Raw genomic sequence first — 15,293 nt, 5'->3', positions numbered from 1 at the left:
TCTGAATAGAAAAAAACTAAAAAAAAGTTTGTCTTACTAGCACACGTGTAAGCTTTCAGTTATATACAGTAACAATTCCCAAAAAGTTACAGATGAGTATTACTAAACACAGATGGCCAGCATGTTTTAGTTCAATTCTTAAATGCACAGTGTGAAGCTCAAGTAAGAGGGAGAGGGGACACTATAATTTGAGGATTGCCCCACTAACTTCAACTACAGCCACACAAATAAAGAGGACCAACAGCAGCAGCAATTAAGCATGAAATAATACTAAATAGAGTTGAAATTTTAGTAAGAACTATCAAAGTACTTCTTTCTACTGCTATATAAGTACTAGTTTAACAATCCTCCTCTGAAGAGAGTTGGTGGATTCATTACAGCTCACTATGTTTTCTTGCTGTACTACTAAAGTTCCAACAGAACTAAATGTCTAGCAGTGTTTCAGACAAAATAGTTCTTATTTGATTATTTCCCCCACATACAGAAAATTCCCTTTTCCTTCACTGGAAGCTATTTTAAAACTTTAAATTCCTAAATAATGTGCACTGAAAGAATTGAAAAAATAGGTCCTTTAACAGATACATAGATACTTTAACAGAAGTACTCATTAATTATTTAGATAGTTCTTTGATCATTTAAGTAAAATTTAACTGTCACACACACACTTTAGGGAGTTCAAATATATATTAATTGGAAGATATGCTGGGCAATTAAAAACTAGAGGTGCTAGAAAGTATTTTGAAGCATATGTAGTTTTCATGCTAGGTTCAAAGAGCTGTACAACTATGCTACACAGAAGAGACTGAAAAGCAGCTAGTCTGAAAGCCAAATTCCAAAGTCATACTCAAAGAGAACCAAAGATCTGGTAAACCAGAACAACAAAAATCAATTAAAAAGGCAGACAACACACAAAGAACCAAACCTAAATCCTAAATGCAAATTATTCACAAGTAAGAATGCTGGAACTTTTCATCAGCATCAGATTAAGCAGTTTTTCATTGACAGAGAGAACTGGAATTATTAAAGGGAAGAGACAGCTTGTTTAAAGAACTCTTACCAGCACAACCACAGGACTCTCTGCTTCCACTTCACAAGGACCTGCATCCTTGCCCTTCTGCGGAGATTCTACAGTAAGCTCTTTCTTAGGATTTCTGTTTGTTCTTGCCTGCATTCTTTCATTGAAAATACAGACAGCAGCAAAACTGTATGCTTTTTGGCATCAAAGTAATCGACATGCCAGTGATCCAGTGAAAACAAAAGCTTTTTCCCTGGCACAAGCAGCACAAAGTACAAACTAGTCTAACTTCTCAGCTGCAGTTTGCTAAATCTGTTATGGTGGGAATGCATGACAGACAAAGGCCAGCCCCTAAGCATGCTGTATTCCTCTGGGGAGGGAAAAGGGAAAAAAAAAGGTGGATCCATTCTAATGCCTTAAGGTTGTGAGTCAAACACAAAAGAGAATGTACATATCTAAAATTACCATGTAAAACAGGCTGAGCCTTTTACAGCATGTAGAAAATCAAGGCTTGAATAATTTAAAAATATTTTTAATGTAAGAATTAGTCACTTATTGACAACTGTGTCTCTTTAGAAGTATAAAACCCTAAGTATTGTGGTTCTTAAATATTTTTGCATTAATGTCACTTACTCGGGTGCTATTAACAACCAGCCAATAACCAAGGACATTCTCCATGATCAATGCCCTGAACTGATACATTGCTCCTTTTTGGGTGTAGGGTGGGCATGACCTTTTTATCTTAGTGCTAAATCCATATTAAAAGTTTCACTTAACACCAAATTGCCTTCACAGTAAAAATCTTACATAGTCTACAAAGATGCTAACTTGAAATAAAATTCAAAAACCACCTTAATACCTTTAACCCTTTGGCACTTAACTCTTCAACTACCAGTACTCCTCTGCCTCTTCGCCCTCTTCAGCCAGTTAGCTCACTGCTGTATTGCACATTATTTGTGCTCACTACTCACTCCTCACAACCCTTCAACACTGTAGGCATCCATCACTGATCAGCATCCAAAATCACAGAGAAGACAATGCAACAAAATCTTCACACATTTTAAGAGAAGACACTTGAGGGAACCTCGGTCCTGCAGCCACGAAGACCATCCAGCCATCACTCACTGCCTTTGGCTAGTACAGAACCCTGCAGGATGTCTCCCTTGTCTTATGAACGCTTTGCACAAGTGTCTCTTGGCCTCCAGATATCTAGGCTATAACAGTGCTCAGCAGTTGCTATCTTCATTCCTGTCCTTAATTACAACACAAACTCAAGTCATGCTTCAACTTTGCTTTTTTGACCCAACTACTCTCTTACTATACCCCTGCTTACAGACACTGTTCAGCACACACATACAGTGGTAAAATAAGAAGCAGCAATTTTTTTGGAATCATTTCTGTGCAATTGCAAAGCAATTTTGTATGCATCCTACCTGACATTTTTGGAATTTTTAAGGTTTGACTACTCCAACTTCCCCACCCAGTAGTTTTAGCATATGCTAGATTCCCCATGAAAAAAAAAGTGAACTGTGATGAGCAGTTTTTTCCAGGTTTTGAGAGGAATATTTTGGCTTTCCCTTTGTTTCTTTTTAACACTAATGAGTTGCAACCTCAGTAGCTGTACTTACCAACCAAAAATACATCTGAGAGAAAATTCAACTCCCCAGAGAAGCACATCCCTATTTTAAACACTCTGTCCAGTAAGGAACCAGACAGCTGTGGAAAGTAAGCCACCACCTTCATTCAACTCTCAATTCTCTCAGGACAGTTAGTTATCTCACTTCAATATAACTCACATCCTAAATTTAACTTGGCATGAACTTTTATCTGTTCTCTAATAGAAGAGAAAGTCACCTTAAACTGCAGAAAGCAGATGAAGTTGTGGAGAAGCACAAATATCCTCCTCTATTGCCAGTATTTTTAAGAAGGCACAACTTCAGGCAAGGTTTCTTATTCTTCAAACCTAACGTAAGATGTTGATATCCCCTTCTCTCCACTCTCACACTTGCACAACATGCTATTTCAGCCTGCACTCCTGAAATTGAGCCTGAGTTTGCCCATCCCATCCACAATGCAAGTACATTTCTAAAGAGTGGACAGAAAGAAATAATAACATTTTAGTTCAGACAATAATGATTTATTATATTTCTGTCTTTTTCTCCAGGAAATACAAGTTCAATCTATGTACTTTTTAAGCTGCCTCTCTCATACTGAGACACCGAACTCCAGAGAACAGTACTTTATGAAGCTTCATTAAGAGTTAAGAAGGAAACCAGCAGTTTAGTCAAATTTACAAAACAGATCTTCCTGTGTAAAGCAAGGTAGACAATAGTTCAAGAACATTTAGTTACACTTTTTATTTTGCACCAGCCCCTTTTGTTTTCAGAGAACGGAAGCACAGAACAGCTTAGACTAAATTACACCATTACTTGAGGATGCAGCTGCCAAACAGGAATTTGTTTCATTGAGATGGTCTGCAATTATACTTAACTGCAACCAGAAATGCACAACCTTATTATGCAAAAGGCATTTGTGAACACACTAATAAAGACTTAGAAATTATATATGTTTTAAATAGTATTTCTTCTCCTTAATTTAACAAAGGATTCTTCTTCTAAATGACAACATTATTTTATCCTGGTCAGGTACTTCTCTTGAATGCATCTGGACTACTTTAATTCATATTCATATTTAATTCATAGTATAAATGTGATTTTCTTTCCTTGCCATTCTTCCTATTCTTCTCTAAACATGATGAGGAACAAAAGAAAGCCAACAGGCTAACATTTTTATAACATCAGTTTAAAGATATAGCTATTTTTCCTTACTGAATAACAAATGTAATTTCTAGCTTGCATTTCATTAACATGGCTAGACCATTAGAAGAGGTTCTTTTATTTAACAAAAACAGAAGAGTAAGGCAGTATCTCTGGAACTGGATCCTGCATGAAATAGACCTTAACTGCCAAATTGATGCGTACTTCCAACATTTATTTTCTGCTGAGGACTTAAGTGATTACCTCAAGAATTTAATTAATTTAAAAATACTTAGGGGGAAAAACAAACAAACAAAAAACCACGGCAAAAATATCAAAGCAAACCAAACAAACAAAATCCCAAGAGATACTGCTTATCCAGGCATCACACAGCCAAAAGACTTAAGCTACTTTAATAGTGTATTGAAACAATTTACCAATAACACATTAAGATTCAGAAAGTGAAAGATGAACACCAGAACTTTAAGACATGATGAAAATTATCTTGTTACATGACCTGTAGTTTTAACCTCCTTAACTGCAATTAAAAAAAAAAAAAAAAAGACTAACAAAAAAGTACTCAATTTGTTGCATCAATCAGTTACCTCAATAAAGATCAACAGAAAATCCAGGAAAACACACAAAAAATGTCTCTGTACAAAAGTTGACTGTATTTCCAACACGATTCCCAAAACGGTGGCAAATCACTAGCTAGAGACCTATCTGCAAAATAATTCACATTATTATGGAAACAATGCAATTCATCTTTTTACAAACATGGTGGCTTGAAGGACTTCACATGGTACTTTTAAAAACAGTAGTTTTCACACCACTTCCAACAGCCAAATATTTGGCTCCCTTCTTGCATCATATACTCCTAAGGAACAGCCTAAGTAATTACAAAATTACCTAGGTTCTCAGGATTACAAAGTTCTCAGTATTTCTGGCATACCCCAGTGATTCATCCAGCCAATTTGCTGCCCAAAGGACAAGTTCCTCACATGGACTCTTATTCTTTCAAATCACTTTTTCCTTTAAGAACTTACTTAGCTAATGCACAATATCACATAATAAGAAGTGAATGATGGTAAGGGAACAGGCAGCATATGAGAATGGAAGATAAGATGACTACCCAGCCTCCCTGTAGGAACAACCTAAAATCTGAGTAGTTGGGTTTAATGGCCCTTCTTTTGCTTCAAGTCCTACTTAAAGTCTGCATCAAGATCACTAAACCTACTACCTGTAATTACAGCCATCAAACTTGCCTCTGTAACCTTTTCTAGGGAAAGAACTGTCCTTAACCTGGAGCAGCTGGTGGGGGGGGAGCAAGAGCAGAGGAATAATATTACTGTAGGTATGCATGTCCTGTATATTGGAAAACAGAAGGATTTGATATTATTTACTAAAACCCTACACCTGTTCTCTACTCCTTTGTGGCTTTAAATTTCCTGGCAACTCATAGAATCTCTCAAAAAGTAATTAAAAAATGAGAAGGATTGATAACTGGAGGGGGTTGATGTTTTGTTTTGTTAGAGCTTTGGGCGTTGGGATTTTTGGTTGGTTGGTTTTTGGTTCGGGCTGGATTTTTAAGGCAGTAGCTCATCTGAAAATACAGACCCACCTTAGCGGAATGACAAGGACATTAAAAGCCAGTACTTCTTGCTCTCATCTGTATTAGTACAAGATATTCCAGCACTGCCCTCCCACACTCGGCAGCCTGCCTTGCAGCTGTATTCAAGGTTAACATTTCACAAGTCAGTGGAAGATTCAGTGTTGCAGCTATACGTATCTTAATGCTGCCAAGTTTCATAAGTGACCAACAGATACGTGCTTCCCTGGAAGAACATATTCACAAGTTCAAGTGAAAGCCTGATAGCAGATGGAATGCAGCATGCAAGTCACCTGGCAATTCCCTGCCATCCACTCTACACTCCGATGAAACAAAAAGTCATACAAAACTCAGTTAGGAAGACTCCTTCTATGGCAAACACTGCAAATGTGTAATTTGCAGTCCCACCAATAAGGAGAACATTCTTGGTTGGAAACAGAGATGAAAAAAGAAAATGCATAAGACACAGATATGAGTGTGCTACATATTATGCAACTTTTCATGTTCACTTTCTTTGGTAAAGCAAGAAAGAAGCCTATTTTGTAACAGGGAGAACAACAACCCCTCTTTGCAGAGGTATCTGTAAATCAGTATAAATGATACATTCTTAAATTTTGCATTGCAGGTAAAATTACTCTCTAAACATTATTTCTAAGGAGAGAGTTAAGTAGCCTGGATAGGACAGAGATGCTGAAATACTGCACAGAAGAGATCTCGATCATGAGTAGGTTGCATTGATGAGAAAAGGTAACACCAATGTACAGGTCTTGTAGTACCACTCAAGAAGCTGGAATAAAAAACCTTTCTTTTAGTAGCAGTATAAAGTTAAAGGATTCTCCCAGTGAGCGTCTCTATTGGATCCATAGTGATTCTGCACACTGCATTTTTAAAAGCTTTATTTCACAGAATAAAAATTTGGCTAAAGTTGTTAACACAAACATGGCATATCTCATTATTTCTCAAGTACACAGATTATCTGACACACAAGATACAGTACCTTAGTTTGGACACTCTTACATTGTGACAAATAAAAACCAAAACAAGTGTAAAATCACAGCAGAGCTAAACAAAATACAGATTAAATTTTGTCCATGTCACATATTTGCATAGTACTATATATGAGGTATCAACTTGTGATGCAATAAATTTCATACTATTGATGCCCTAGGTTTTAACTTTCATATTTTTCAAATCCTGTACTGCCTAGTGTGTAACTCTGAAGTTTCTTGTAGCTTGTTCACTTCTGCTCTCTCGTGCTAGGTAGACAAAACAAAGCCTCTCCTGGCCTGCTCTCCAAGGACACCCAGACCATCCTATGCCCAAAAAGTATAAGCCAAAAGCTTCTGAAAGGGGGGCAAAAGCTTGGGGAAATTACATCATTAACTGAAGCTTTAATTGGAGAATTTGTGCTGATATGCAAATGAACCAAACCTATAAAAGTATGAAGAACTCATGACCTGTCATCCATCTTGGGGTCCATCTTGGCAGTAGCCTCTGGCTCCCCAGGGTGTACCTTTGAAGGCCTTTCAAATAAATACCTACCTTTATTCCCTTACTCCTGTCTAGTCTCTGTTTTTAGGTTGCCTCTCAAGGCATCACCATCTTAGTAGGCATGTATCTGTTTTCAGGGAAAACCTGACTTCCTTAAGGTCACAGGGGAAAAAAAAAAAAGAAAACAAATTGGTAGAATTTAGTATAGGAGACTTCAAGATTAAAACTGCACTTCCAAATTAGCTATGGTTCTGACATATCTCCTTATAGACAGGACAGACACAAGCAGACTGACTGTGAGAACAGTATTGGACCAAAGATGGCTTTTTTCTTAACTGGACAGGACCTTATGACTATTAGAAACTAAGAGGATAGAACAGACACACAAAAAGTGAATCAAACCCCCAAGTCTGAAGATCTCTCAAATGGAAGTGGTTCTGTGCCAACCAAGCCTGAGGGGGAACTCTTCCCACTGTGTAGCACCAATCTTACATGACTTTTTCCAGGAACAATTTGCTCCTAGAGGAGAATGTTAATTCACCTCTCTCATTGGACTGAAGTAAGAGTACACTTTTGTTTGCCCTCAACTGAAATACAAAAGTGTCTTGGACTTCACACTGGAGAGTTTTAAGAAACAAGAACACTGCAAGAGTTAGCAGGTGGCTCCCAGCTTTGGGTCTTCAGCACAAGACCCACCTGTTGAGTGGGTCCAGAGTAGGGTCACAGTGCTGAACCACCTCTCCTCTGACAGGCTTGGAGAATTGGGATTGCTCAGCCTGGAGAAAAGAAGGCCCCGGGGAGACCTTAGAGCAGCTTTCCAGTACCTATAAGTGGCCGATGATAGAGCTGGAGAGGGACTTTTTACAAGAGCCTGTAGTGATAGGACAAAGGAGAATGTGCTTTATATTGAAGGAGGGTTGGTTTAGATGAGATATTAGGAAGAAATTCACTAATGTGAGGGTGGTGGTGAGGCACTGGCACAGGTTGCCCAGACAAGTTGTGGATGCTCCACTCCTGGAGGTGTTCAAGGCCGGGTTGGATGGGCCTCTGAATAACCTGGCCTAGTGGAAGGTGTCCCTGCCCAGGGCAGGGGGGTTGGAACTAGATGATCTTTAAGGCCCCTTCCAACCCAAACAATTCCGTAAGTCTATGATTTACTTTAATTGCATTTAATTTCATGAAGAATAGGGTACCTGCATCTGTAGATGACTCAAATGAGCACTTCAGGCTATTTCTAAAGGAAGTGGATAAAAGTACTGAGAAAGAGGAGCAGAGAAGTCAACTCCTTTGCATGTGCTCATTAAGTCTAGACTCCAGTCTTAAAAGCCCTACCCATGCAGCTTCTCCACCACAGAAGTCTTCTCACTCCTTAAGACCATATAAAATTTTATGGAGGGGAGGGTTCAGGAGTTTTTTTAATGGCATTTAAGTTTTTTGGGTGGTTTGGGGTTTTTTTGTTTGGTTTTTTTTGTTTGGGTCTGTAGGTTTTTTTGCTGTTTGATAGGGTTGTGTTGTTCTTTGGGGTTTTTTTAGCTCCAGACATTTTGATTTCTTTCAGCACAAGATATCCTGCTCCCCCAAGATTCCCTGCTGCTACATTCGAAGGGAACATGTTTCCCACCTGGCTGTAAACTGGTTCCATACTTTTGGGTTGGATATCTTTCTGTGCCAGTCCAACCTATACTGTCATAGATGAACAATGGTTTATGCATGTAGACTTGAGCAACTATCCTGATTTTATCCCCAGGCCTAAAGACATTTTTCCTGAAGATAAAATGCTTAATCTTATCTTCTGCATGCCAGTGCACTCAATGCCTGCCAGCCTGGTTCTCATAGTCCTCTCATGCATCTTTCAAAGACGTGTACTTGATGTAGGTACTACGCACTTAGTGAATATGTGCTGCAATTTCCCCTGCTGAGAGGGCAGAGGGATATAAGGAGATGGACATTCGAGTATTGTTCCCATAGGAACCTAATCAAAACAAAAGAAGTCTACAGAAACCGTTGGGAGATTCAGCCAAAACTACAAGTCAGCACATCAGACGCCAGGTTTTTATTCAGCCAGAGCAGTAAGATGAAAGGAGTTAAAAGAAGTGCTCTAATTCAAGTGACCCATGAAAAAAACCCCATGCAACAGTTAGATGCTGTACTTATACGTATCTGTTTTTTCCTTATTAAGAGGCCTAATGAAGCCTAATGCTCCCGTTGCTGATGAATAAAAGCCACTCATAATACAGTTACAAGTTGAAGCAAGTTATGAGAGTGTAACAACAGACTAACCCATACAAATTGTCAGCACACCATTACAGAATTGCTGCATAAGCTGTCTAAGCATATTAAAATAAAACAACTTCCACTTACTCAGCACAATTTCTTCCTTAGAACTCTCTCCTTTATATATTTCTACTAGACTTTCTACCTCATACAAACAAGTTGATATTAATTTGCAAATTCAGACAGCAAGAACACATCTAAGCTATTTAAGGCTTTAAGGTTTATTTAAAACACAACACATGTTAAATTAAGGAGACTCCTTCAAAAAAAAATTATACATATGTAGTTTACTTTGAAATCAAAATATCTGCAACTTGAATGTCTTCTATGGAGTTATTTCCAGAATGATGTAGCTCACTGCTGTCATTAGTCAATCTTCCCACATGCCCAGACTTTGGTATATCTTAAAGATGTCACAGTTTATTAATAAACCAAATGACTCATGAGCAGCACAGGAAAAGCAGTCACCAAAAAAACTCAGGAACACCTGGTGATGACACTGCTATCAAGTCAACTGGTGACACAGACTAAGAAACTACAGCTACTAAAATGTAGCAGGCTCTGTTTCCAGCCAATACCTAAATCTACCCTATTAAAAGCTGTACATGTACTATTTCAAAATGCCCCGCATTCCTCCTCTGAAATTGTGTAAGCACAGTTTAAGTATCAGATATTTTCCATATCAGACACAATAAATGTAAAGACTACTTAAAATTATTAGGCCCCATCTTGCACAAGCTACAGCTATCATACTACCTTAGGTAGGTTTACCAAACTACAAGGTTTCTAAAGCTTAACGAGAGAAACGGCAGCGCCGAATAGGCCATTAGAAGCAAACTGAGCAGAAAGCATTTCAAGCATGGAAAAAAAAGGAGTTGTTTTCTGCAATTTTCAGACAAATATATAATAAAAAAGTTAATGTCCTTCAGCCCAGTCTGTCTCCCTTCAGAATTTTCTAATTCTTCCATAGGTGCTGGTGGCACACACAGCCCAGCTTCCTTCATCACTGAATACTTCAAGTGGCTTGTTAGCAAACCTCAAACTTTTTAAATGTTGCTAGTTCTATTATCACCACATCATTCGCCCTTGCTCATTTTCCACCTTTGTCAACCACCCAAAACAGTTGTTTAGGATCTAACTTGTACATTAACATTTGACTCTGAGATAATGATTGCTTATACAGTGACAACAACAACAACAAAAAAAAAAAAAAAAAAAAAAAAAAAAAAAAAAAAGGAATTTGAATAGAAAAAGAAATAACATGTAATATCATTCTGAAAATAAATCTTTAAAAAACCACAGGAAAATTAAGACAAACTAAGTAAAGTAGATAAGCATACAAGCTAGTATTCTGAAACTACATCCTTCAACTTACTACAAAATTAAGCACATTAAAATGTTTTCTCAACATTTGCCAGAAATAAATATGCCCAAGATGGGCATTTGGGGGAAATATAATTTCATTATTTTTGATGCAACTTTTAACAGCATCTCAAACTAAATTTATAATCTTTTATTAAAATGAAGATGCTTATCCATGTGGACCTAAGACCCTACGAGATCCTGTGTTCTAGCAATACAAAGTTATAGGTTAGAAATGTTCCTGAAGCTAAGATACAGCATTTTCATTGCAAGTTTGAATGACATGAAATGGACAAAAATAAACTGTACTCCTGAGAAGACATTCTCATAGGGGCTTTATCTTTCCTTTAAGCAATCAGAAGAGCAGGCCCTCTTAAGATAAAACTGTAATTAGATTTAACTAGACTTTAGATTTAACCTCCTGACATCTGGGTTAAAGGGTAAATAAGAAAAACATGCTAAATCAACTGCCTCTGCCTCCTTACTTTCTTCTCAGAAGAGGTGATTTTTCCTTAAAGGGAGCTACTTCCTGAGAGTTTCCTATTCACGGGTTTTCAACACTGATTTTACAAGAGGATCAATGTACTGGTAAATTAAAGAACTCCCTGAAATTCACCAATGTTTTGACAATAGCTCTGCATCAGGAGATATTTGATCCAAAGTGGCTAAATAGACCTGATAGCAGGTGCAGACAAATAGGCTAAGCCAAGACATTGCAGCTCAGATGCATGTTACAACACAGACAAAGAGGTGAAACCACACACCCACTTGCATCTGTTGCAACAGTCACCAAAATAAAAAACAACACAAGCAAGTGATACCGCTTTTAGTGTCACTCTTTCGGTCTTGGCCATGCAGGTTCTCTTCAGAGATGAGATACCTGGAGCCTTCACCTCAGTGTACAGCTTCTCTAGTGAGGAGCGACATAATTTCGCCCCCTGAAAGCCACCACTTTGGAAGGGAAAGAGCTAGATAAGCTAGCTTTAATAGCAAAGAGTACAGACATTATATAATTTAAGAGATATAAGTTTTATATACTTCTACGAGTTCCATAAAATCACTCATCACTGTTGCCAGGATTGCAGTATCTTTCCCCTTCTTCCCATCCTTCAGAGAACCCCATTTTCCACTCTTCAGGGGTGTCGGTAGCAACTGCTCCCCAGCCTCAGACAACACCTAAGAAAGCAATAGCCAGTGCCAGCTCTGATTATCAAGAGCATGACCTTTAAACAAAGCCTGTTTTTTTCTTGTAAAACTCTGACTTTTATTCTTAAGGATTTCACTGGTCCAGTACAATGAACAGGAAGTCATGCTGACCCCTTGATTCCACATATTCCTCCATACTAACCTTCAGGTATTTTTCCCAGGAAAATATCTTATCTTGATCCACTACTTCCAGTTAAACCAAGTTAACAAAGCCATACAGACAAATTTTAAAAAATAGTATCATTACTTAAAAGCATCTAGACATCTTGGAGTTGAAAAAGATCCAACCCCCTAAGAGACAGATGTGGAACTTCAGTTGCAAATGGCAAGTGAAGCATATTTTGAGCTTAATCTTGCCGGTTTGTACCAATTCTGTAGGACTAAATTAAAGAAAAATTATTACTGGAACAGTACCATGTGAAACAAAGTAGAAAAATATACAAAAAATGTCACTGTGTTCTCCAAGTTACATTAATTCATATTACATTAAAAAAAAAAGGAAGTATTTCTTCATTCACTCGCCTAACTATACGTAGAAGTCCAGGCCAGTAAGGGTGTTAGGTCTTAAATTCAATGGGTTACAAAAGTTACTTAAAGTGTTCATTACACAGAATTTAACAAATTTCTAGCAATCTTCTGTATGAGGCTAACTTAAAAATTGCTAACAGTGTACAAAGTCCCCTAATACCCAGAGGAAGCCATTTTATTTTTAATATCAAACCATATTAAGCAAATGCAATACTATCATGAAGGGTAATATACATACTACAAGTTATTTTAAGCATGAAGACAGCTCAGATTATTCTGTGTTCTTTCCGAGAAGCTTGTGTGTGTATCCATGTATAGAAATACACATATATCCGTGCACACATATACACGTGTATATACATAGATACACACATATGTGCAACCACACACCTTTTTTCCCCCTTATATTTCAGTTCAGCAAAAAAGGGGCCTGAGCAGCACAAAGGCAACAAAGCTTTGTGAAATTTCTAGAGAGTTTCCATAGCTGCAATTGCACAGCATGGGTAGCCAGCAAGATACAAGCTTGTCAAAATCTGTCCAGCTATTTCAGTGTACCACGCCCCTCTTATCCCAACTACCACGCCAGTGACAAAGCAATTAGCAAGTAAACTCAAATTGTTTTAAATTAATATGTAAATCCTTAGCTAGTCCAATTGTGAAGCAAGCTGTGCACATTAGTTAGCTCCTCCAATTCCACCCCCTCAAGCCTAAATGTAATACACCTGACGCACAAACACGTCATTAACCTGGGGGGTACAAAGACCACAGTCTCACTTTAAAGCCTGGCTTCTTTACATCAGGAAACACCTAAAAAGCCTTTGAGAGCAAAGCAGGTTCAGGGAACAGTTATTGCTCCCCTGAACCATTTTTTTTTTCTTCTAGAATGCTCCTGTATCCCTTTCAGTAAGTTAAACAGAAATAGAACAGTTAAACAGTTTCAGAGGAAAAAAACCACACTCAAATCCACAAGAAAAAAAAAACCTTAAATGCTGGGTTACTGTTTCCTCAACAATGCCTTCCTTAGTTTTTTCAAATAACATAATCATCAGTTGCTCCTCAGCCAAAGTGCCAAATACATTCCAAGAGTATGTTTAGAAAGATCTAACAGCAGACAATCTTCTAAAACAATTACAGAGTGGAAACTCTTCAGAGCTATCAATACAAATCTAAATGATAAAAGGAATATGAATCTTAAGCTTTAACACTACAGCTGCATGCACACATACATAACATGCCACATACATGCACTAACATCCTACAATATCAGGACAAGATATATATCCATGCCTGTACATAGCAGATGTTAAATAAACATGCTATTCTGTTTTTAGTTTAGCTTTCAATTAGCAGATAAAATTATTAATGAAACAAGTTTTATTTACCAGGAATGAATGAATCAATATTTCTGAATCTTCATCTGGCAAGCTGAATGCTGTGTATTCAAGGGCATTGTTTTCCCCTTGCTGTTTGCATATATAACCACAGTTTCTCTCAAAAACTGTACGAATGCCTTTAAACAAAATCACACTTGTCGTGCAACCCATTCCCAATCTGTTGAATTTTGCATTTCTAGCAGCCCTGATCGCATTTGCAGAATGTCTTCTTCCGTTGCTCGACTCGAGTAATTTTCCTGTGCTTTGCAGAAATATTTCTTTGTACAATCCTCATTATGTCCCACATTTAGTATGTTCCTTGACTAGAAACCATCAGCTACTGAAATGTAATCCTATTTGCTTAAGCCAAACACTGCCAAAAATCCAGCCGCTGAAGACAAAAAATCAGAGGGCGATGAAAAGCAAAGGATACCTCAGCTGTAGAAGATAGGAGGCTTTCAGCATGTGCTGTACTCCACCACAGAGATGAAAAGATATTCCAAGGGGTTATGGAAAGAGCTCCTATATTCAGAGATCCTTAGAACATAATCAAAGATGAAAGGAAACTGCAAAGATACTGCTGCAGTTTCTGCTGCCAGCCACAAAGAATCCTCTGCTGCTGCAAGAAAGCAGTCTCCCAGAATGCTTAGCACAGAGTTCGTACTGGCAAACACTTCTTTACTTGACCTATATGTGCTTTTTAATGTCTGAAACAAAAAGCTTCAATATAAAAACCTGAAAATATGAGGGGGAAGTTCTTAAATCACTGCTGCTATGGAAAGAAAACAGCATGCTACATACACTTTCTTCAATCAAATCTGTATGTCAGAGCATGCTATTATCAGTTCAAGCAAACCACAAGGGAGCTGAAGACTGTCTTCACTTTTCCCTTTCTTTCTTGCATACAAAGTGATCCATCGATTCCCACCAAAACTGAATTTATTAGTCCTTGATTGCAAATAGTCAATAGCCATAAAGGAAAAGGAAAAAAAAAAAAAGGAAAAAAAAAGAAAAAAAAAATACTATCTAGTTCAGACCAACATCCACCTCTACACCAAAAATATAGAATGAAATTTAAAATACATGCATTTCTCAGTTTTATGGTGACTCACACCTGTACTGACTGAATTTATTGCTACAGGACTCTACTTCACATACTGCACTGGTATCTGTCGTACAAGTACATAAATATCTTTAACAGACACTGAGAAGATATGTTAAATTTTTAGCACTACTCTTAAAGGCAAGCAATTTGCAAGAAATTACTGTCCCAATCCACACCACAAGAGTACCATACCACCCCGTCAGAGATTGCTGGTAACTCTTATATTCCTGCTAAACTGAAAGTATTGAGATGTATTTACTTATTTACTTACAAAATTGTAGAACTGGATGAAAAAGTAATCTTACAAAATCAAAACTGTTGCAGTGGAGTTAAAACAAGCTAAATTAAAAGCATGGAAGGGAGGGAATAAACAGATTCAAGATGTCAGCTACAGATTTGCCCCCATGCAAATTTTCTTCTCAAGGAAATATTTGCAAGCTATAATGATACATTTACAAGAAATATTTCAGACTTATTAGCATTTTTCCCTAACATCTGCCTAGTTAATATATGTCAATATGCTTCTCATTACATTTCTAACCTAAATACAACATAACAACATGCAGACACATCA

The 15,293-nt window shown here is 37.6% G+C and overlaps 1 protein-coding gene across 22 annotated transcripts in view; it reads right to left on the bottom strand.

Moving 5' to 3' along the window:
• DOCK9 (dedicator of cytokinesis 9) overlaps positions 1–15,293 on the bottom strand; it is a 116,882-nt gene that overhangs the window by 83,476 nt on the left and 18,113 nt on the right. For 7 of the 22 annotated variants that reach the window (XM_042043168.1, XM_042043178.1, XM_042043197.1 and 4 more), the window contains exon 1: positions 13,624–14,232. The exons of 4 other annotated variants lie outside the window; for them this stretch is intronic. In XM_042043168.1, coding sequence (XP_041899102.1) covers positions 13,624–13,785 — 162 coding nt within the window. In that variant the 5' untranslated portion in view covers positions 13,786–14,232. Of the gene's footprint in view, positions 1–1,057; positions 1,335–13,623; positions 14,234–15,293 lie in introns of those variants that run through there. 11 more of the 22 variants (XM_042043281.1, XM_042043299.1, XM_042043338.1 and 8 more) reach the window with 4 other exon arrangements.

The sequence above is a fragment of the Corvus kubaryi genome, unplaced genomic scaffold, assembly GCF_017639235.1.
Source record: "Corvus kubaryi isolate FWS band 111438036 unplaced genomic scaffold, C.kubaryi_AGA036_p1.0 133, whole genome shotgun sequence".
Taxonomy (NCBI): domain Eukaryota; kingdom Metazoa; phylum Chordata; class Aves; order Passeriformes; family Corvidae; genus Corvus; species Corvus kubaryi.
The sequence above is the reverse complement of the archived record's forward strand: the minus strand, read 5'-3'. Positions and strand labels throughout refer to the sequence as shown.